General features: G+C 32.9%; 1 protein-coding gene across 4 annotated transcripts in view; it reads left to right on the plus strand.

Annotated features, from left to right (window-relative positions):
- Positions 1 to 23,851, plus strand: part of ATG2B (autophagy related 2B) — a 42,333-nt gene that overhangs the window by 12,808 nt on the left and 5,674 nt on the right. For 2 of the 4 annotated variants that reach the window (XR_014897360.1, XM_085317481.1), the window contains exons 10-36: positions 520 to 631; positions 789 to 1,050; positions 1,858 to 2,008; positions 2,526 to 2,618; positions 2,832 to 3,020; positions 3,694 to 3,967; positions 4,769 to 4,871; positions 5,386 to 5,578; positions 5,728 to 5,870; positions 6,809 to 6,966; positions 7,203 to 7,375; positions 7,731 to 7,881; positions 8,699 to 8,898; positions 9,805 to 9,885; positions 11,404 to 11,510; positions 11,835 to 11,927; positions 12,800 to 12,870; positions 13,854 to 13,930; positions 14,145 to 14,315; positions 14,797 to 14,938; positions 16,076 to 16,278; positions 17,245 to 17,471; positions 18,127 to 18,235; positions 19,721 to 19,915; positions 20,497 to 20,598; positions 22,334 to 22,412; positions 23,372 to 23,576. Coding sequence is in view for 3 of the 4 variants with exons in the window: in XM_085317481.1 (XP_085173607.1) it covers positions 520 to 631; positions 789 to 1,050; positions 1,858 to 2,008; positions 2,526 to 2,618; positions 2,832 to 3,020; positions 3,694 to 3,967; positions 4,769 to 4,871; positions 5,386 to 5,578; positions 5,728 to 5,870; positions 6,809 to 6,966; positions 7,203 to 7,375; positions 7,731 to 7,881; positions 8,699 to 8,898; positions 9,805 to 9,885; positions 11,404 to 11,510; positions 11,835 to 11,927; positions 12,800 to 12,870; positions 13,854 to 13,930; positions 14,145 to 14,315; positions 14,797 to 14,938; positions 16,076 to 16,278; positions 17,245 to 17,471; positions 18,127 to 18,235; positions 19,721 to 19,915; positions 20,497 to 20,598; positions 22,334 to 22,412; positions 23,372 to 23,576 (4,064 nt within the window). In the remaining variant the exon portion in view is untranslated. The remainder of the gene's footprint in view (positions 1 to 519; positions 632 to 788; positions 1,051 to 1,857; positions 2,009 to 2,525; positions 2,619 to 2,831; positions 3,021 to 3,693; positions 3,968 to 4,768; positions 4,872 to 5,385; positions 5,579 to 5,727; positions 5,871 to 6,808; positions 6,967 to 7,202; positions 7,376 to 7,730; positions 7,882 to 8,698; positions 8,899 to 9,804; positions 9,886 to 11,403; positions 11,511 to 11,834; positions 11,928 to 12,799; positions 12,871 to 13,853; positions 13,931 to 14,144; positions 14,316 to 14,796; positions 14,939 to 16,075; positions 16,279 to 17,244; positions 17,472 to 18,126; positions 18,236 to 19,720; positions 19,916 to 20,496; positions 20,599 to 22,333; positions 22,413 to 23,371; positions 23,577 to 23,851) is intronic. The other 2 variants (XM_085317482.1, XM_085317483.1) reach the window with 2 other exon arrangements.

Genomic DNA, 23,851 nt, shown 5'->3' on the forward strand with positions numbered 1-23,851 from the left:
GTTTGGCTACCGAGACAGAAAATAGAATGCAAATTTTTTCAAGTGCCTTGAAGCTTATATAGCATATTTATGAAGGAACTTTCAACTTTTTTTATRGCTGCATGTTTGACATTTGGGATTTTCTTAATGTAGACCATAAAGTCAATGACAATGAAAAGTATAAAATTGCAAATTATTTTATTAATATCTCTATCTTTCCCAAATCTGTTGCGTTTTGCTYAATGGGAACTGTAGAGAACAATCGTGCTTTCTACAGAGAAACATGAGCGCATATGCTTACTGAGAGAGCAACTTTATTTTGCTTTAAAAATATGTGCATAAGGTTATTGTAGAATTAGTGTAGCCCAAAGTAAAGCATATTTACATCATGTAATTCAGTAACATGCCATGAAATGACACGCTGTTGATTGTTCACTCACTGTCATCTTTGTGTTGTTTATTCACCTTGTTTTTATGTTATATCGCATGTTTGTAAACATCTATTTTGCAAATTTCAGATTACATATATTTTTCTTCTAGCTTCAGCCAACTTGGGGTGATTTTCTTGATCGTAACAAACAAGAACTACAGCCACCAAGAGGTTCTTCACTTACAGCCAACATGGTTCATCAGGCTACCTTAAGAAGGACGTGTAAGTTAAAATGCTGTTTTGCATTGTGATCCTTAGATAGTTCTGGAAATAAATTGTTATTCAACAGCTTGTTGAAAAGAAATTAAAATCACAAGTGAGATGATGTTATGTATGTATTATTACTGAAAAATTACTTGAACTTAATTTTGTATTTCAGCTATTCCATCCAGATCTGTTTCAGTGGATGAATCCAGGCCTGAGCTTCTTTTTAGACTGGCAGTGGGAACTTTCTCAGTGTCTGTACTTCATATTGACCCTTTACCCCCACCTGAAAGTTCACTGAATCTTAACCCATTGACACCAATGGCTCGGGATTTCTTTACCCGAATAGAAAAGATTGAGCCTGTTAAGTTTTCAACAGAAGAYTTTCTGTCCTTCCGAGAAGTATTTGCAGAAGCTTGTTCTCATGATCACCTTAGGTATAAYTTTACTTCTTCATAAATTTAATAAAGAAAAAATATCTTTTGAATAAGCTTGAATAAATTCACTTCCGTTGGAATTGTCATTTAATACTTTGAACCTCAGTAGGCTTTTTTGTTAATTTCAAAATAGTCTTGAATTTTGAAATTTGCTGTCCAAGATTGTTTTAGGAAAAAGAAAAAAAAAGGATAAACATAAAAACTTAAACTAAATCTTTTCTAGAATAGATGGATTAAATCAGGGCAATTTTGACCACACAAATCTGCAGACTCAGGACAATGAAGTAAAGGATTACTTTAGAAATACCTGTATTTTATAGGACCATTTTTATGATAACAAAAGAATTTCTTTTTGGAGGAGCTTTGGTTTTTATTTAATGAAAAATAGGGTATCAGTAAGGATATGAAGTAAGCATGAACAAGATAATAAAGATAGCTAGGAAAAAGTATTTCCAGGAGTTTGTACCGTCCCAGTACAGGGCATACTATAGCGTATTTACGGGGAGCATATATCTTTTTTTTTACTTTATGCATATAATCTAGATTTTCTGAGGAATTTGGCTCTTTCGTGGTTCATATAAGGATATTAGATGCCCAGCTTCAGGTGAAATGCACCTAAAGTTAAGAGGTATAAAGTAGACTATAAATTCCTCTACACTTAACATTATTGAATATACATAGCAAGTGTATTCCTTTATCWTTGTTGCCAGTGCTAGAATCTACTATAATTAGAAAACATATTTTTTTTAATTTTGAAGAAATTGTAGCAATTTTTTTATATATTTAAATTTTTACCTTTTGTGACAGATTTATAGGTACAGGCATCAARGTCTCTTATGAACAGAGACAAAGGTCTGCCTCTCGAAGTTTTAGTACTGATTTATCCGTTGGGGAAATGGAATTCCTGGAATGCCTTTTCTCTACTGACTCTCATTCCATCCAACCTCACTATACAGAGGTATGTTAAAAAATACAGGAGAGTTTTCCAGAAAAGAAATTTTAATTAYATAGTTGAAAATACTAAGACATGTAACTATTTAAAAGTTTCAGTAACTATATGATTTTAAGATGCAACTTARTATTTTGATTGCAGGCTCAGATAGTGAACCAGATTGGTATCATTACTTGACACAAATAGTGTCAAGTAGCAAAATTTAAATAGTGTGCTTCTGTTGTAGATACAGTTAACACAGATTGGTATTAGACTAAACATTTTCTAAAAACAAACCCATAGAGTTAAACAGTGGAAAGATTTCTCTAGATGATGATTACAGTTCCCACTCTTTTGGTGATCGGAGTGGTCCAGTAAAATGGTCAGTAAGATGGAGTAGCAGTTGGACCAGGGCTCTATTGTCCAACTTGACTGTACAGTTACCTTCCTGTCTAGTCTAGGTAAAATGTCAGAAATGTCTTTTCCTGTGGCTACTATTTCCTCTTTACCCACTAATTCTTTTTAACTCTATTTTATTCTATAGCTGCTGACATTTCATTCTGAAGAAGAAAATGATTCTCATGCTATGCCATGCCTTCAGCTTCATTACAAGCACTCAGATAATAGAGGACCTCAGGTAACGTGGGAGATAAAAACACCAAGTTCTTGTGTAGTACGTAATTTTGTTGATACTAGTGGAAGAGAGATCTTTCTGTAAAACTGGGAGGCCTTAACGATTGTTCTTAATCTATTTCTTTCTTTCTTTTCTTTTCTTTTTTTTTGAAGATTTCACTGCTTTTTTCTTTACCTCTCACCCACCCCCTGTTTGTTTTTTGTTTGTTTTTTCCAGGGTAGTCAAGGGAGACTAAGTTCTGTTCCACAAAAAGCAGAGTTACAAATAAAGTTAAGCCCAGTGTTTTGTGAACTGGATATTAGTATTGTAGACAGATTAAATTCTTTACTTCAACCACAGAAACTAACTACGGTGGAGATGATGGCATCTCATATGTACACTTCTTACAACAAACACATTAGTCTGGTAAGTTAGAAATGAAATTAATTAATATGCATGCAGAATTTTTGCATGAAGGAAATGTCATTGATTAATAACAGCAAAACTAGTCTCTAAAACTTACTTTAGATAGAGTCCAGACATTAGTAAACGCTCGTTGATAAATTTTTCTCCTGTTTTTTAAAAATGTATATAAATGTGGTTATATCCTGAAAGTTTTATTCTTTTCAAAGACAGTCAGTAATAAGCTACAGTCAGGGACTGGATGATACATGTCAGTGACAGAATTGGAAGCCATGACTTACTGAGACAGAAAAATATGCACTGTAGAAGTTCCTGGCTTCTCATCAATAAGATTTCTTTATCTAAGGGATAGCTCCTAACTGCTTCTGAATACTGTTTGGTGATCCTACTTTCCAAGTTGAGAAAGAAGCACATTATCAGAGATGGCCACTTTTGAAAGATTTCTAACCTTTCTTTTAAATACTTAACATTTAACTAAATAAAATCTTAACAGTACCAATAATGGAAGTGTATCCTAAAAAAATAAAAATAATTGGTTTTAGTATCTGTATTTTGACATGTGAAAAATGAACCTTGTTTCAGGTAGACGTCATCAAAAGCTTTTCCCATAGTAATTTTTAATGCTATTTTCTCTAATTTAGAAGGTTTTTTTCCTTTTCCTTTTTTTTTATTTTAGCATAAAGCATTTACTGAAGTTTTTCTGGATGATTCACATACTCCTGCAAACTGTAGAGTTTCTGTTCAAGTCACTGCCCCAGCATTAAATCTCTCTGTTCGCTTCCCAATACCTGACTTACGATCGGATCAGGAAAGAGGACCTTGGTTTAAGAAATCACTTCAGAAGGAGATTCTTCATCTTGAATTTACAGATACSGAATTTAAGACTGAGTTTATAGGAGGGTCAACTCCAGAACAAGTTAAATTAGAACTCACTTTTAAAGAGCTAACTGGTAAGAATATTAAAGTTATATTCAAATATTCTATTTGATTTTTTTTTTCCCAGCAATTACTTGGTTGACACAAAATTCTTCTCATATGAATTCATTAAAACTTCTTGAGGGGAAGCTCTTTCAAAATGCATTTTGGAGTATAAATCTCTTGCTGTGGTTTAGTGCTCTATACTTAGTAGCAACGTAAGCCAAAGTAATACTGCAAAGAGATTAGATTAATGTATGTAGGTGTAATGCTTGTTAAGTTAATATTTCTAGTTTTTCTTTCTGTTATTGTTATACCAGTTTGTTTTGAGTTAGGATATCTCTGGAATTTCTGTCACTRTGTGATATATATTTTAAAGATTATAGGGAGAGATTACATTTATGCTAATTAGCAATCCCAATTCTAGTCTAGAAATAGAGTAACGATTTCCTAAATGACTGTCATGTAGAAAACTTTTTATGCTGTACATACAGACCAGTCTGACAGATTTATTACTTTGAAAGGTATTAGAGATCTTCTGTGTTGAATTGTTTACTATTTCTTTTAGTTTTCAAGAGTATGACATAATGTAGCGATGCTATAAATGTAAATRCAGATACCTATGCATTAGAAACATCAGGTTTTCCAACTCCTGCTAGCTAGAAGATAGTGTGAAAAAAATGATATCTAATCTTTAAAAATCAARTTGCATTGGAAAAGAGGACAGAATTCACATTATAGGTATCTTACTAGCAGTGTTTCTGTGAGGAATAGAAAACTTGAAGTTGGCAGGTCTTTCATCTGTTAATTTTTTTCTATTATTCTTTTTTGCTCAGGTTCATTTGAAGAAGATAAAGCAGAGGCACCGATAAAGTTTTTTCAAGTATCTGGTGGCATAGATGGAGATTTGACTTCATCAGACAACTTTGACTGGCCTCGGTAAAGTAATGTTCCATTTTTCRTCATAGATTGTGAGGGGTGTGTGTGTGTGTCTGTAGTACTGTTATTTTTCTAATTTTAATGCAACTTATGACATAAATATTCTAAAAATCAATTGCAACAAGTGTATAGTTATTGAAAAGAACCAAAGGATTGATGAAACCTCCCAATTTGTAATAATGCAACACAGTTTAAATGAGTAATAGCTTTTGGTTAGGTTTGAGAAAATTTTTGTGAAAGATAAGTAGGTGATTGCAGACTTGAAACTCTGTTTAGCCTGCTTTTGGAGACTAAACTTTCTGGCCTGGCAATTCTTTTTCCTTTGTGTCTAAAAGTATTCATTTGTTTTTCATGATGGTATAACTTTGTCTAATAAAAGATGTTGCATCTCCCAGGTCTTTGGCTGGCTTTATGCATGTATTTACTGGCTAGCTAGTGGAGCTAGAGGAGATGTAGCTGTGTACCAGTATAAAATTCTCTAATTGCTTATTCTGCATAATTTCTCCAATGTCAGGATTGTATTGAAAATAAACCCTCTAGCTGTGCACTCGATTCTGGAAAGGATAGCAGCAGAGGAGGAAGAAGGAGATGGTAACTTTCAAGAAGAAGAAGAAGGAGGGTCTCATTCTTTGAAGGATGTCTGTGATTTTAGAAGACCAGAGCCTTCTCCTTTTTCTTCTCGTAGGGTCATGTTTGAAAATGAAGAGGTACTATAAAGGTCTCTTACTGCTGTTGGGCTCATTGTAGCTTGAATCAATATATTCTCCCTACCTTTTATCCGTTGTCTGACCCCAAAATATTTTTTACTTAAGGATTGTTTCTCTCTCTCTCTTCCTTTTTTTTTTTTCCCTTTCAGATGGTGATGCCAGGTGATGTAGCTGAAATGACTGACTTTCAGGATAAAACAGTTAGCAATTCTCATTATGTACTGGAACTCACGTTGCCAAATATTCACTTAACACTACCGAACAAAAGCTTTTATGAAAAACTTTACAATAGGCAAGTATGCTGCTTTGCTTGGTTATCATGACCTGTATGTACTGTGTTCATTGTAGATAAAAGCTACTGAATGAGTAGCTATAGAAGGAACTCATTAGTGTAGTTTTCTAAGAATATAAAGTGCTATATAAATTAAAACTCAGTAAATCTCTCATACTAACTTAAATCTGATCTGTACCTTAGCTGCTGGCTGCAAAGGTACTATGGCAGATTTCATGAACAGAGGAGAAAGTTAAATAGTTCATTGCTTTCAAAGAAAACATCTGTTCAGACTTTTTATACAATGTTTAGTTTGCTCTGACCTTTGTGAATTTTCCCTTTTAAATAGGTCATCATGCTTCAAAAATGGTTGGATTCATTTTTTTTCCCGTCTTTTTTTATTCATTAATTCCTTATCTAAAGCAGTAAGACTCTACAAGTTATAAATTAACTACAGGAAAGATACTTCCTGTCAAATTCTACTTTATATTTCATATCAAGATATGAAAGATATTTATCAAAGATATGTGTAAGAAAGGTTATATATGTATATACAGAGATGTAGGTGAAGAAGGTGGCAAAACTGACACAGACTCACTTGAAATTTCAAAAAATTAGAATATTGTCTACCATTTTGTTTGAAARCTGATGCAATAGATTTTTTGCTTTCCAACCTACTGAGGTAATATGCACCTACTAATGGAGGATTTTTATGACAGTGTCAAGTGCTGGACTTTGATATGTGCATATGATAATTATGGATAAAAAATAATTCATTATCGAGTGCTTCTATCATTAATACATTATTTTTTTCTTGTGCCATTGAACCTTTTCTCTTCCTTGTTTACCTGTAATATATGAAATCTGTGAAGGAAATACTGCTTGATTAACCATATATTAAATGGGAATATAATCATATGTTTTATGTATAATAATAATAATAATGTATTTCTTTCTAGGATCAGCAATGATTTATTGTTGTGGGAACCCACAGCTCCATCTCCTGTAGAAACATTTGAAAACCTTTCTTATGGTGTTGGACTATCTGTGGCCAGCCAGCTCATCAATACTTTCAGTAAAGACAGCTTTAGTCAGTTTAAATCTGCAGTTCATTATGGTAATGCACTTAATAAATCATCTAGAATTATAATGGTACCAAGCATAAGTAGCTGAAATGATAAAGCTGATAGTGGAAAGAATTAGCAAACTTATAAGAAAGGATTTACATATCCCCAAACCGTTGTATTAATTGAAATATAAATGTGATTTTTTTTTTCCATCTGTAATCTGATTCAATGAGTTGTTAACTAGTGTACTTATGCCAATAAAGTTGTTTGCCATTTTATCTAATAGATGATGAGAGTGGATCTGAGGAGGAAACACTACAGTATTATTCCGCAGTTGATCCAAACTATCGTTCRCGCAGAAGGAAAAAGCTTGACTCCCAGAATAAGAACTCACAAAGCTTTCTCTCTGTTCTGTTAAATGTTACTCATGGATTAGTTTCAATATTCACAGATGTAAAGGTAAGATACTGGAGCTGAAAATAATATGCAAAATCTAGTATGGTATGTCAAAGTAACCCTGTTGTTTTGGCTATGGGACCCCTTCGTGATGTATGTACTGATTTTTTTTGRAACGAGGAAGTGTGTTTACAACATCATTAAAATCATTCTGTAATCTTGATACTACTGTGCTATAATGTAGTTAGACTATAATGCTACATAATATTTTAACAATTCTAATTACTTTTTATTTAACATTAGAATAAACATAAGCAGGGAAATCTGTGTTTGGTGGTGAATGCCATGTTTTTTTCGACTGTTTTTAATTGTACAAACTCAGGAAAAAGTCACTTTGTCTTTCCTATTCTTCTTTCAGAAAGATGATGGAAATATACTGGAAGGAAAATATGGTGAATTCTGGTTAGAATTCAACAATGGTTCACTTTTCAGTGTGACTAAATACGAAGGCTTTGAAGATAGACACTACATTTGTCTTCATTCTAGCAGCCTCAATTTATATCATCAAGGTAGGGACAGAATTAAGATGGCTTTCAGGATAAATTTGAGATAAGATTAAAGCTCTTTAGGAGATATGCTGTCTTTTTGCTCTGATAGTACATCATTTGGCACGATAGAGCTGTAGTTTATGGCTAATGACCCTATATGCTGCAGTAATACAACTTAATGATAACTTTGTTTTCTTAGTTAACCATTCAACAAAAATTCACAGGTTTGTAACACTGGCAGCTGCTGGTCTTTAGATTTTATGGTCCTCTGACAATTTAGCTATGGTTTGTTCTCTATTGAAAAAGTACATGCTTCCTATGTCTTCGTGGTCATCTGATTTAAGATGGTGCAGTGCAGTCTGCAGTGGAATTTTAGTTCCCAGGTGAAGAATTCTAAATTGTAGTTTTTATGGCTGATAACTCTACCATAGTTAAAATTTTTCCTTTCAAATGTCTTTGAATCAGTATTGGTCAGTGGACTTTCAGTGTGAGGCTTAATTATTTTGGGTTTAGAGGTTAGTCTCGTCACCATCTCATAAAATGAACGAGAGAGACATGCAATTAACTCTCTRCACAACCTACTGAAGATCCTTGTCCTTTATTTCAACCTTTGTTAGAAAAGTAAAAAATAAAGTTACATTCAACATTTTATGAGAACTGTAGTTCTAAATACTATATCACCTCTAACCTCTCCTTCCAAATTTATAGTCCTAACATTAATTAGTGATAACAAAAATCATTTTAGAGATGTTAAGAATGAAAGGGATTTTCCGTAGCGTTTCTTAAATCACTAACAGCTTTGAAGMATTAGGTAATTCATGCTAAAATCTCTCGGCAGGTTTGGTAGATGGAATTGTCCCTTCATCTGAAGTACGACTGCCCAGCACTATACGTCCACATTGGTTAGAACCAACCATTTCTTTTTCTGAAGAAGACGGTCTTAGTAGGACCACTTCAGATGGTGTGGGAGCGGACTGTTTGAATATGCTAACTGTTGCAGTCAAAATACAGTCAGATAAACTAGAGAGCAATACAAAGGTTTGTGTTTTCAAATTTTTGCTTTTATAATTTATTTGGCTTATCTTGAAATACTAAGTGTGGGAGTTACAGAGATCTTAGATAAAGAAACAATAAATTCAGAGCCATTCTCTTTCTTAAACTATAATTTTCTATTAAAATCAGATTCTTTTGGATGGATTGTAAAACTTAAGTATCAGCATAACTTACTAATTCTTTCAGTGCTTCACAAATGTTGATCACATTTGATGAATGTACTTGTTGGCCAGTTGGCCTTTTTCTTCTCACTCAAGTTTTTTTTTTTCTTTGTTCATTGAGTTTTAATGTTGTGCCAAACCAGACAGGAATAAATATAAAGAGTTTTGAAAGCTTTTGGTTCAGCTCACTGGTAGTGTCATAAATGTGCAGTTTTTGATTTCTTACTTGGAGCTCCACTTTGACGATGAGAGTGGTTCATTTGAGTTTGACAATAGCATTCATCAGTATGGCTAAAGGATGAGCTGTTAAGTGGCTTAGTGGTGACAATGGATTAGTGGAGTTATCTAGAGAAGGAATCTGCAGACAAACACAGGATCTTAGTGGCTCAATGGACTCAGGTTTGAACAGCGAAATAAAGGACTAAGTTAGGTTTGTATTCTTGGTAATTCCTGGAGAATCCTAGCATGAATGAACAGATTCCTTCCTACCACCACCAGCACCACAAAATTGGTCATCGTTTCTAAACTCTCCTGTTACAACAAGTAATAGACTGTATTAGTCATGGTTTTTGTTTAGGAGAGGATGTCTTCTGAGTTTCTAAACCTGACCCAGTCCTTTCTTCATTTCTAGACAGTTGAGAGATTCTGGAACAGAAGCAAGACTGTTTCATATACTAGATCTCAAATATTTATATATAATTTAATGTAAATGTGCAACTTTCTTGTACAGGAATTTCTAGTTGCTGTTGGACTAAGAGGAGCTACCCTTCAGCACAGAGTACTGCCTTCGGGTTTAAGCTGGCACGAACAGGTCAGGTTGCTACAGTTTTCTCAAATCTTTAATTTCAATGTCATTGCTTTAATATTTGCATTAAATATCCAACTTACCACAGTGAAAAATCCTGGTGTTAGCCTTTGACTCGTTATCCTACTTGGTTCTTGCCAATGTTATTCTTTACCTTTAAAAAAAAAAAAATTCTTTTTTTCTCCCCTTGTCTGTCCTGGATATCACTGAAGAGTATAAACTTGTTCTCAAATTTTTATTTGTGTATTCATTTGCTGCAGTTCATCTCATCATCCTAAATTTCCGCCAGGCTCACTTGAAGTTTAAAAAGTTGAGGTCAGATAGGAAATCTCCATAGCCTAATGTTCATTATTTTCTTGCCCTTTATCCAAGTATTTAGATAACTCTTGACTTAAAATAACCATATGCAGCTTTGATAGGGTTTCTCTATTTCTGCATTTCTTCCATTGCTTACTTCATTCTTCAAGTTGTAGTTTCTGCCTATCAGTTTCCAGTTTAGATTGTTTGTATAGCATTAATGGAAAAGAAGACTTTGGGGAATTAGTAAGCAGCTGATTACAAAGAAGTTTGTAATGCAAATCTCTGACTTAAAAGGGTTATATTWTTATGTGTGTATTCAGAGGTATAGTATAGCAGGCAAGACTAGAGAATCTAGAACTGGAAGCTGGGGGTAGGGGTATATGAATTAGCCATACCATTAACAGATTAACAATATTATGTGTATTTTCATGTACATTATGCTGAATAACAGACTGTAAACCCTATCATTCAAGCTGTCCTGCTAAAATATATGTAGTATGCATATTTTTACATGCATTTGTATAGTATGTCTGTGTGGAGCTGTATTATAGGAACTTAGTACTTTAGGCTCAGCAGTGTCACTCCTTCTCTGCATGGTGTTCTTATGTCTTCTCCTAGACTACTTTACATATTGTATTGCTATTAGAGAGTGATTTTTCTCTCAGACTGAGTTAAGAACCTTGCCTGAGATGTGGTTGGGTATCTCTTTGGGGAAAAAAAAGGTTATTAGTGAAAGGATTAGAGGGAAGGATTGAGAAGGTTAACAGTGTTGATATGCACTATGCTTGGGATAATGGTTAAAGACAAACTTTTGTGTTGTAACCGAGTTGAGAGAAACTTAAAGATGATGGTTCTCAAAGAAAAAGTAAAGGAAGATAGGAATTTATTTTATACAATGTAGGCTACTGATAGGCAAAGAAAGTATTCCTAACACTGAATGAAGCGTGAAACGCTTTAGAAACAGATTGAGAGGAGTTGGATAATTACTCACGTAAGGTTTGTGTGGCTAGGCCCTTTCCATATTTTTCTTGTATGTTGTTTGGCTCTTGTATTTTTTTGCCTTGTTTACATTCAATGCTTTCCTGTATTCACGTACTTGAAAGCACCTTTAAATATGTACCATATCAAGCATTTTGATGTTAAGGAATTTCTTTTTTATAATTTATAATTGCTTGTTAAAATAACACATATTGAAGGACAATAATAATTGTTTGTGACTTTTAGATTTTATATTTCCTGAATATTTCTGATGAGCCTGTTTTGGGATATAATCCTCCAGCTACAATTACTACTTTTCATGTACATCTGTGGAGTTGTGCTCTTGATTACAGGTAAATAAAATCTAAGCATATATCACTTGATACTACAACTCTGTATTTATTCTTTAGGAATGTTCCAGTTTGCATATTGTAAATAATATTTATTTAGGCTTGTTTGGGAAAYGTACTTAGCATAAGTTCTGTACAGTTTAAGATATTTAAAGGAGGATAAGCACTAGCCTATCATTGGGGAATTCTCAGTAGGCAATCTGTAAGACTTTATTTGCATTCAGAAATATGCATAAAATACTGGTGTGTGTGTGTGTGTGTGTGTATGTGTATACACACATACACAATACATGTTTTTTTCCCTTCCTTGATCCTGCTTTTTGTTAGGCCCTTGTTTTTGCCGGTCAGATCTCTACTTACGGTTGAAACTTTCAGCATTTCCAGCAGTGTTGCAGTAGATAAATCCTCCTCTACTCTCAGGTACAATTTTAAGTGCTTGTGAAACAGGGAAACTCCCGTAAAACTTGTAATGCCTCTTTGCATTTTTAATTTAGTAAGCAAACACTTTGTTTAAATGATCAAATTTGTTCAACTCTTTTAAATGTACTTTGTTTATGTGTAATCTTTCTATTTGATTAGGTTAAATACAGTATTGTTATTAATTGGGTTGTATTTTAGTAACAACTAGCAACTCTACAGGCTTTAATGCAGTTATAAGATGTCCTATACTAGAGGACAACTATACTGTATTGAGACAGTATATTAAATAAGGAAATACGTAATGTAATTTTTCTTAAAACTTCAGTTAAATATTCATTCTGTTATACCTGTACTGATATGAAGCATTTCCTGAATTGTTTATTTCTATTGCTAAAACCTTATAAGTGGCCTTGTATATTGGAAACAAATGTCTATTGTATTTTATTTTTTWAAAAAAAGTGCTAGTCTGATGATTCTATATACCAAAACCATTATTTCTTACTCAAATAAGAGTCAAATGGATAACTACAATCACTAGATAATTTTAAGATAGTTAGATCCATACTTTAACTTAAAAAGCAAATAATATTTATCTTATGAATTTGGGAATTATGAAAGGTTAAAATGAAGAGTTGAATTTAAAATATATTTGAAATATATTTAAATATATAGCAAGTATATAAATATATGTTCCCAATAGATTTTAAATTTATAGGATATAAATATGTATGCATTTATTTTGAAATAATTTTTTTCYAAATCAGTTATTGTCTGTGAAATACTCTCTATTTTGCCTGGTAAGTTGCACAGTGTTTCCTTAACATATTTGTTTGTCTCTCTTTTTTTTCGTTTTTTTTTCTTTTGTTTTCAAGGATAATTTTAGATGAAGCTGCTTTACATCTGTCTGACAAGTGCAACACTGTTGTGGTGAACCTTCACAGAGGTAAGAATATTTTAGATACAACTGTGATCCGTTGTTGAATTTCTGATAAAGCCTAAAGAAACAAAATTGCCAGAATACTCGGTGTATATATCTGAAGTTTATTAAAGAAAATAGTAAGCAGCAAGTTGAGTATGAATGAGTAATGTATTGTTGGTGAAAACATGCGAGTGTTCTAGTTCTGATTTCTAGATGCAGCAGCATGTCAGAGAAGGGAAATCTGACAGTCCTTCATGTTGTTATTACAGCTTCATGTTGAGTAATTGAAGAAAGTGCATTTTTGAAAATTTTGAGTTGAGACAGAGAAATCTCAAAAGACATCTCATGAGTTCTAAATGATTTAACTTGGAAAATGTTATATGGCTTGGAATTCTGAGTACACTTTTCAGAAAGATATCAACAATTTTGCTCTCATTCATATAGTAACAATTTTTAAGTCTAAGGAACTTGAATCGATATTTAACGGTTATATTGCAGAGTTAATTAAACCCTGTAGTGACAAACACATATTTTGCTGAGATAAGAGATCCTTAGTGAAGGAAAATGTAAAGATATGCCTACTCTGTTTAAATATGAAAGAGGTGAAGTAAATTACTCATGGCACTGAAGACTTTGTACAATGTGAAAGTGTCCAAGTGGCCCTTCAACTGAAACATTCCAAGCATGCTTAGTCACTTCTGTGTCACTGTTTCTCTAATTCCTATGGATAGGATGAGGATAAATGCATTAAAGATTCCACTGTACCCAGGTGGTGGCCATGAAAGTGATACATTGGGCTGAAGATTTCTGTTCTTACTTTGAGTAGCTGAAGCTTGAACTCCAAGAGTAATTTTGATAATAGRAAAAAATGCAGAAATATAAAAAGTGCTGACCTGCCTTTTTTTTTGCTTATATTATTTCTAATGGTTTTGTGACCCAAAATATRCAGTAGGATTATGTTTGTTCTTAATATTAATCATCTTTTTTATTTACTCATTGACTTTCAGATTATGTTCGTGTTATGGATATGGGACTGTTGGAATTAACCATTACAACAGTAAAATCTGGTTCTGATGGGGAGAGAGTAAGTATCTGTTATCACAATTAAAATTTAAAATCTTGATGGCAGAATTGTGATTTGAAAATGATTTTGTTATGCTTAGAATCAAGCAGGGAGGAGGATTCATTTTCCAATTTTTTTATAGTCTCTCTTGACTAGTTAATTAATTTAAAAGTATATGTGTATATATTGCTCTTTTTGTAGAACATATTCCTGTCTTTTTATTGTTGCTATCTAGACTAAACCACGTTTTGAGCTGCACTGTTCCAGTGATGTAATCCATATTCGTACCTGCTCTGATTCATGTGCTGCACTAATGAATCTTATACAATATATTGCAAGTTATGGTGATTTACATCCACCTGCTAAGACAGAGATTAAATCTGGAGTCAGCAAGCCAAAAATGAAGGTATAAAATAGCAAAATACCATCAACTTAACTGTACATTTCCTAGAATCTGGACATCAAAACTAAAACATATTACTGTTTCCAAACAATATGAGAATTTCTGCAAGAAGTGGATTGATTGTGTATATTTGAGAGTAATGTATTACCTTTTTACTGCCTTATCAATACTCGATATTTAAAATATTTTGTGCTGTTTACCTATTGTACTTCATTCTTATGTGAAAGAGGAAGTTCCAGGACATACATGAGCTGTCCACATGCTCTTAATTAACCATTCTGATGATCTGAATGCCCCAAACAACAATGTTTAAGCTATTTTATGGATCGCCTAGCACATAGTTYCAGTTCAATTTGTTATTTATAAATTTAGGGTATTACTCCTTGTGCTTTAATGATTGTGTATCAAGCCATTCTAGCAAAATCATGTTCAACATAGTTACATCTTAACAAGTATACATATTGCAGTTGTCCTTATCTTATAGGTGGATACCTTTAGTCAACCATCTTCCCAAGGACCAGTCCTTGCTGAATCAGAGCAACAGATTTTACGGGATTTGATGAGTGATGCTATGGAGGAAATTGAGCCTCATCAGGCTGCTTCTGCCATGAAGCCAGAGTCTAATGGTAAGGCTTCTCTGAGGACATAAGTACCCTTTAAGTATCCTTAAAAAAAGAATACTTTGACTTTCTTAACTTAAGTACAAAATATTAGTAACTGTTAATAATTCTAACACTGTTGATAGGAAAGATAGCCCTAGAAAAAATGAGAAAATTTTAAATATTAAGACTATATCTACACAGCTATTTTAACATCTCCTATGTGTTGGACTAATACTAATACAACCTTTAAGAAAGGAAGGTGAGATTGAAAGTTTTGYATATGTTGAGATGCTGTAGCAAGAGTAGGAGCACACCTTTAATGTCTTGAAATCTTCTGACTAAAAAGAGGTTCTTACCTGCAGTAACAGGATTGTAAAAGTAATGTAAGGTTCTGGTCAGATATACATAACTAAGATGCTGAAAACAATAGGGAAGGATTTTGACTTTGTGGGTGTCTGTCAATACCCAAAATTCTCTGAGTCATCATCAAGTGTAAATTGATAGGGCATACTGCAGTGTGGAAGAATTGAAGACCTCTGTTCTGCATATGAAGGCAATCCAGGAGGATGGAACAGTTTAACTGAGTCACAGAAAGACTTTAGAACTATGAGGCAATCTTTTAATTAGCGGAAAGAACAAGGTAATTGATTTTATCACAGGATTGTAGTTTTTGCATAATGTTTAGAGCTAAATCCAAAGTAAAATGGGAAATGAATTTTGTATTGCAAACAGTGGTAATCTCTTTTTGGGAWGTCTTGTCTTTTTCTAATGGTGGAAAATGATCTATCACTGTATTATTGAACGTTATAGGTATTGTAGTCTAAAACGAATGAGAAACTCGGATACAAAAAGCTATTTTATACCTGTGGGATTTTTTTTATACAAATATTTTTTCTTGATTTTTTTTATCAGCTCATCTCTACTAGTAGCAAGTTACAACTATTGTAATTGCTTTCAATCATACAGTAGATAGATTTTTTGAAAACTACTTTATAGTAGGAATTGATTCAACATATAAGCCTGTTTTCTTTATGATGTAATTAATTTTGAGTAACTTATATTTTCATTAAATATTCTGTTATTTTGTTTTTATTTTCATCTTTTCTAAAGATTTTTCCACTAAAACTTTTTTTTCCCCTTCCCTGCTCCCTCACCTCCCAGGAGTTTTGGACGACAGCTCTCAAACTCGGGAGCCGTCTTGTTCAGATCTCTTCCTGTTTCCAGATGAAAGTGGAAATGTCTCACAAGAGTCAAGTCCCACTTACGCTTCATTCACTCATCACCTGATAAGTGAGGCAGCGGGAGATGTTCCTGCTGAAAGCGACGACTTCTGCATTCTTTTTGCACCCAAAGTTTCTGTTGCTGTAAGAAGCTTTGAGAATTACTGTGATACCCATATGTAAACTGAATTAAGGAAAAGCTTATGCAAGATGTGTACAAATAATATTTATAGCTTTTTCTTAATTGCTTAATGATACTCTTATCAGTGGGCAAAGTAACAGAAAAGTAATCTTTCTATATAGAACGTACTTCATGCATTGTTATTGTTAGGCATGAATACAGATATTTTAGAATATATATCAATTTTCTATTTCTGCATTATGTAATTCTCTGTCATGATTTACTTTAGAATATATTTGCAATTTTTCTACACTTTATTCACAGTTTAATATTGTCATTTTGACCTGTAATAATGACACAATTAGAAAAAGTTGCAGTAAGAAATACAGCATTTATCAAAATAATAGCTTTGCACATATATTAWTCTTGTATTCATTTCTCATTTAGTCTAAGCTTTTATTGCTTTTATGGCCCTGGGATTCTTACCAAAGCTCACAGAAAAGCTTATTTGTCAGTTTAGATCACCGTATCCCCACTGCATGAAAAGATTTAGAGAACTGTAGGTAAACTCTTTGAAAATAGCAAATGGTCAAATTCTTCATATTATCTCTAGTTGCCTTCCTCTTCATAGACACAGGTCGTTCTGGATTCCTGATGAGAAGGCATATTTGTCTGGTTATCTTCGAGCTTTTCTACTTCTAAAAATGCTAATATGGTAGCTCTGGCTCTACTATGTTATTTTATAGTTCTTTTGCAGTTTAGATTGCTTTTTTTTTWAACTTCTTTTTAGTTTCTAGTTTATTTTTATGTGCATTTGTCTTTAGCTTACCTTAGAGGAATCATTCCTAAACTGAGAACAGATAGTGTGCCTGTATTATATTAATTTCAGAAGGCAGAGTGCAAAATAGTTATATCTCTTTTAATGTAGAATTACACATCTGAATAAAAAACTTTTATCTTCTCAATGTTACATACTTTTTTTCCACTAGGAGAAAGAGGAGGAACCAATAGTAAAAGTAATGGTTGATGATGCAATTATCATAAAGGAAAATCATTTCAGCCAACCTATTAAAAAAACAGATACAAGCAAAGCTCCCCTTCATTTTCCTGTTCCTTTGGTACGCTATGTTGTGAAGGAAATATCTCTTATTTGGCATCTTTATGGTGGAAAGGATTTTGGAACTGTGCCACCAACATCTCCAGCTAAAAGTTTCATGTAAGTGTTTGAGATAGTTCTGTAGATCAGAACACGTAAGATACCTATTTTGCCTTGGATTTAAGATTGAATGGGTGACATTAACCTCATAATTCTTCCCTCTGTCCATCCCTCCCTCTCTGCAAGGAATGTTTGGTTCAGTTTAGTTCCATATACCGTAGTATATTTTTCCATCTACTAACTAGAATGAACAGAAGTGGTTTTGGTATTTTGGGGGGATGAAGCGATATTTTTGCTTTTTAGGGTTATATTGAAAATGAAATGTATTCTCAGAATTTTCCTTAGCAGACTGGGACATAAGAGACTACTGCTGTAATAGGTGGAGTCTGGTTTTGAGACATTATATAAGCTAAAGGGGAATTAAGTTATGGTCAAAATTAAGGAAGTGTTTTATGAAACTTAATTTGGTGGGAAACATAAACCTAGAATTCTGCTCAAATATGCATAACTTGAGTGGAGAAAAAGTATTTTTTTTTTTGGCTAACAGTAGCACAAAATTCAGTATTTTTTTTGCTATTTTCCAGTATTTTTTTTCTCTTAACCATTACAATACTAAGCAAAATACAGTGAGATATGCATGCTTTTACATTTAGAATTGCAAATGAGCTGACTTTAAAGTAGGAAAATGTACCTTTTTGTTGTTTTCCCCTCCCAGTAGTCCCCATAGTTCTCCTTCTCATACGCCAATAAGACATGGACGGAGTACAACATGTGGGGGAAGAGGAAGAAACCCAGACTTCCTAATGGAAATTCAGTTAAGCAAGGTGAATGATAGAAAAATTTTTAGCCATGACTCTTTGTTTGTGAATAGTTTTATATATGTTTGATACCAGCTTTCCTTTAGAGTTGAGTCTTCTTTCTTTCGTTAATATGTACATCTAAACAATCATGTTGAAGATGATGAATTTAGAATTGATTTAACAATTTATTTGTTCTCCTAGAACAAGATTGCTTACTTGATGAACAAACATGCTTCTAAAGAGGAAGGATGTTTATTATATTATTCTTAATGGGTTTTTTTGGTTTGACTGGTTTTTACGACTGCTTTCCTGTTTTCTTGCAACTTTAGTTCTACTTTGAATTGATACAGCTGTTATGAAATAAAATGATTTAGGAAAATAATTGGTATGTATCTGTTGAGACATTCAGTGTGCCAGTTGTTAACTGGATATTAAGTAATACCCAGTTATTTCACAGTATCATAATTTTTATGATTTCCGTTAACGTTATTTATCATAGAAGCAAAGTTGATTCTGTCACTGTGAAGAATATTAACAAGGAGTTAACAAATCTCCATATTTGATAATTAGTAACAGATCCTTTTTAAAATAACATTTTCTCAATCMCTTCTATAAACATAAAAGGGATTACATAAAACTAAATGCCTTTTATGTTCTGTACATATTTTTAGAGCTTAAAATTAAACCTATTAACAGTTAAAATTTACCAGAAAAATTTGATAATTCTTTAGCTTTTTCTAGACAGAAATGATTCTATGATTAAAAAGGGTAGAACAGTTTAATACTCCGTGTGAAAATTCCATAGTAATAAAATATTTCTTAATGTCTTAGTATCTGTCCAAAGGAGGCAACAGTTCTGTTTGCTGTGTGCGCTCTATTCCATTACACTGCAGATGAGAATGTTGTGGAAGTTATTAAGGCAGGAAATGATATAGGTAACCACAGGTATCTGATTGGAAATGAGAATTACATCAAGAGATGGGGGGGAAAAGGAGAATTTAGAATTATTTAGAATTAAAGTAAGGGATTTGAATTTCTGTAAGCTAATGTGAATAAAGGAAAAGGAAAGTAAGATTGCAAGTAGCAAGATGAGAAGGCTATTTGGTAGAGAAAAGAAACATTACTTTCCTGATAATAGGTGCAGGATTCAAGAATTGCTGGATTCCCTGATGCAGGCTTCAACATGATGCAAGAAAGAAGAAAAGTTGCAACTGAATTGAGAGGAAAAAGCAGAGTACATATTAGAATATAAAATAAAACCTGTTCTTTATTTCACACTTACTMTTTGTTCTAGCTTGAATTTCCATCCCAAATGATTATGCCCACAAACAGGAACTGRTGTGCAAAAATCTGATTAGTCTTTATAAGCCTTATTATTACTCCGTGATTTTAACTTTATAGGAATAAACTTTAAAGTCCCTCCCCCCCCCCTTTTTTTTAGTTGTATTCTATTGTTTAGCTTGATTATCACCAAAGCTGATCATGCTGTTTTTCTTCTCGTTTAAAAAGGTGAAATTCCAGCATGAGGTATACCCCTCAAGTGGGCCAGAAAGTGAATCCAATCTATTGGAGCAGCCAGTATCGCGGCAGGTTTTTATTGTTCAAGACCTGGAGATTAGAGATCGCTTAGCTACATCACAAATGAATAAATTTCTCTATCTCTACTGTAGTAAGGAGATGCCCAGAAAAGCTCATTCAAACATGGTAGRGTTGTGAAATATATTAATTTACTGTATTTGTTGTGGTTGGACATTATCATTGAGAGTTGTATGCATTTCTTGATCTTGCAGAAGAAGGAACTTGAGTTTATGGAATATTGATGTGATATTACTCATTGCTAGTTATTTTCTGGATTTCTAGTAGATATTAAAATTAATTAAAAAGGCAGTTTGAATATTAGTATGTCAGGTATTAATGTTTTTGAGATTCTATCAATTTAAAAAAGTAGGTGCCCAAGAATACTTTGCAGGTATTCTGGTTTTAGTTTGGAACACATCTGTTTGCATGCTTAAAATTTTCAGTAGAAATGTAGTCTTACAGTACACTGTAATCATATTGGTTCTATAAAGAATTTAGTAGTTTTGCTTTTTAGAGTTTTCTTATTTCAATGATTTTTTATAACATCCATAAAAATTAGTTCAGTTCAGCACTGGCTTTATAATTGACAAGTGGAATCTTATTAGCAGGATAGAGGGTTTGCAGTGAATTTTTGTCCTAGCTAGTGTTGCGAGATTAAATAATAGCGAATATTGCTACCTTTTATTTAACTTGTTGGTGTTCTTCAGTTAACAGTCAAAGTATTGCATGTCCGTCCAGAGTCAGGCAGATCCCCGCAGGAATGTTGTTTACGTGTTTCACTAATGCCACTTCGCCTCAACATTGACCAGGTTGGTTGTACCAATGCGAAAAAAAAAAAATMTATATTTCCCTTTTATTTAATATTGATACTGTTCTTGTTTAAAACTGTGTATAGCAGTCTCACTCTTTTTATGAGGTTATTGTCTAGGTTTGCTATTTTTGATTTATGATCAACCACACAACTTCAGATCTCAGTGTGCTTCTCTTTGTTCATGTCTGTGTTAGAACTTACCTTGTGCTCCAGCTGTTACAGTGATAAGATTTTTTTTTTTCTTCTAAGTTAAAAACTAGAAATATCTATAGAGCTGACCTGTCAAAAAAATGCCAGTTCATCACCTGAGATTTCTGATGACCTCTGTACTTCTTGAAATGAYGACTTTTTAAAAGCAAATGCTTATACTTCAGCAATCTTGATTTGTTTGTTAGTGAATTGATCTTGGTGGAGTAAATTGAAAAAAAGTTTATTATTAACTCAGAAGCTGTTCAAAATATTTTAGTCAAGCACAGTTGATGCTTCAGGGCTGATTCTATGCAGTGAAGCTTTTGGTCTTGCTGTAGACTGCAGTGACACGAACAGAAATGGGAGAAATTGTTTTACTTTTTCTTTTAGCAAGCACTTTGTGTAAAGTATTTTTCATATACTCGGGCAACCATGGTGGGATTTATTTATTTATTTTACTGTTAGTTGGTAAAGAAACTAGGTATTCATGCACATTCAAATTTGAAGTGCAATTATTACTCATTGTAGAGACATTTCATGCGTAGTTTATCTTCTGCAAAGAGATGTCTTTTTCAAAAGCACAGTTAGGAATACTATGCCTACCTCCTGTTTCTTGGAACAGGCATTAGATACCAAGTTTTCACTTTACTATTAGAAAATATTTCTCTGTATGGTTTGTAATAAGTTCATATAGAATAGTAGCATGGAAATGCTGCTATCATGTGACCAAGTATGTTCCCTCTTTATAACTTTTCTAAATCCTTTGAATTTTGAACCATAAAAAGAAGTAACCTTTAACTTCTGCAAAATTAAACACGCTTTTCTTAGAAGCACTGGGCTGCATGCACTTATGTTAGAAATTCTTATTGTTACTTAAGATGTATGCTTATCCGTTTAAACCAAAAAAGGAAAAAGAAGCCCAGGTATCAGTACTCATAGGATAAATAAGGCACCAGTGTGATGGATCTGTCAAAAAAAGAAAATGGATGCAGCAGATAAAACATTAAGTAGTGGCAGAGAAGTGTTAGTAACTTTCAGTGAGGCACTGGTGAGATCTARTCTGGAATGATTTGTCTTCGTTGTCAGTATGACAAATGAACATAAACTGGCCTTGAATATCTTTTGGTTTGAAATTAGGAGCAAGTGTTTAGCCATTAAAACACTGGGCCAAATGGCAGCAGAGATGATGATGAAAAACAGCTGTTTTAGTACAGCTCAATAGCTTATGAATCAAATCATGTATGGCAGGGAGCAATGTCCAACAGGTTCTTTCTAGTTTCTATCCTTGATTCCTAAATGACTTGTGCATCTGTTAGAGGATCAAAAAGCATCAAAATAAAGAAATGCATTTTGACTTCTATCCACATAGAAATATAAGACCTAGAATTGAGGGTAATAACTTTTTAGAGTTCGTGATCTTTCTTTTTTTTTTTTTCCTTTCTTTCTTTCTTTCTTTCTTTCTTTCTTTCTTTTTTTTTTTTTTTTTTTTTTTTTTTTTTTTTTTTTTTTTTTTTAAGTTCATTATATTCTATTTTTGACCATAGGATGCCTTGTTTTTCCTGAAGGATTTCTTCACTAGCCTCTCTACAGAAGTTGAACTTTTAGTAACTCCAGATCCTGAAGGTATGATGAGATAATAGGCTTTTTTCTCCTTTAATGTGTGTGCATGTGTATTAGTGCACRTATGTGAATCTCGTGTGTTTGTAAAGCAGTTACTGATCAAAATTCATTATTAATTTTTTAGAACACAAATTTTGGAAGTGTGTTATGGTTTTGTATTTTATTAATACTGACAAAGATCTTCAACACCTGGAATTCAGGTATAGAGTGTGGCAAGTTTGGTTTCACCAAATTGGAGCTTATTTAATCACAAATTTTGAAAAATTTGCAGAATATGTGTATGTAATACTAGGAGCTATTTAGATAGAACAAAAACATTTTTTGTTGCCTTTTAAATAAAGTTTGCCTAATCAGTTGAAGTGTAATGCTTAGAAAAGGAATATAGCTCAAGTTTGTAAATAAGCAGTACAATGTATGTAATTTGTTAAGCAGTACTTCCATTCAACTATATTGTTTGATATTTTATATGTGTATATATATATATATATATATATATATAGAGAGAGAGAGAGAGAGAGAGAGGTGTACTTCTCTACTAATTATGTCTGTGAATTTGTTAGCAGCTGTTCTTTACCTACTTCTGTTGAGACAGCATCCTGAAATGAGTAGGCTATGAAGTCCTTTTCAATGCTCCTGTTAAAATAAAACAGATTATTTATGCCATTGCATAATTAGAGCTGGCAAAGTTTTTTTTTTTTTTGAACTTCAGAACATTTCATGCAGGCTTTTAAATAAAAAGCAACGGTTTTTTACCATAAACCTCAAATTAAGCTTCTTGTAATAGTATCTAATGATAATTAAAATATTATTGCACTAAGAGAATATTATTAATAGTCCTGGTAGTAATTCCTATTAGTTAGCATTAAAATTTATTAATACTAAGATGATTTTGTAAATCTGGCTTTTTTGTAATCATTGTGAAAGATGGGCTGCTTATTGTATATAACTTCTTTTTATCTTAGTTAAGAAGTCCCCTGGTGCTGAAATTACTTGTAGTTTGCCCAGACATGTCAGCAGCCTTAAGGACCCAAGTCCAGTCATTTCTTTCTCATTACACAAGCAAACAACTGAAAATGGTAGCATTGATTCTATGGATGCAGTTAATGGAGATGATCACCATTTCTTAAAAGAAGTGACATCATACTGTGATCAACCAATATTTTTCAGGTAAATTTTTGTTACAAGGTTTCCAGAGAAGCATAGCTATTCTGCTGAATGCTTTAAGAAAGTGTCGTGATAAGCTATTCAGAACTTATGAACAAGATGTGTCTTGTTATTTATTTGCTGATTATGGAAATCAAATATACTTGTTTGTGGAACTGGAAGGTAACTACTGAATTTATTAACTTCTGTGCACTACTGTGCACGAGAAAAAAAAATGCAGTTCTATCTACAGAATAAGTATGATGTTTTACAAGTAAATAAAAAGACCAATATTTGTA

This window comes from Rhea americana, unplaced genomic scaffold (genome assembly GCF_003343005.1).
Source record: "Rhea americana isolate MKP2758 unplaced genomic scaffold, rheAme1 scaffold_5, whole genome shotgun sequence".
Lineage (NCBI taxonomy): Eukaryota > Metazoa > Chordata > Aves > Rheiformes > Rheidae > Rhea > Rhea americana.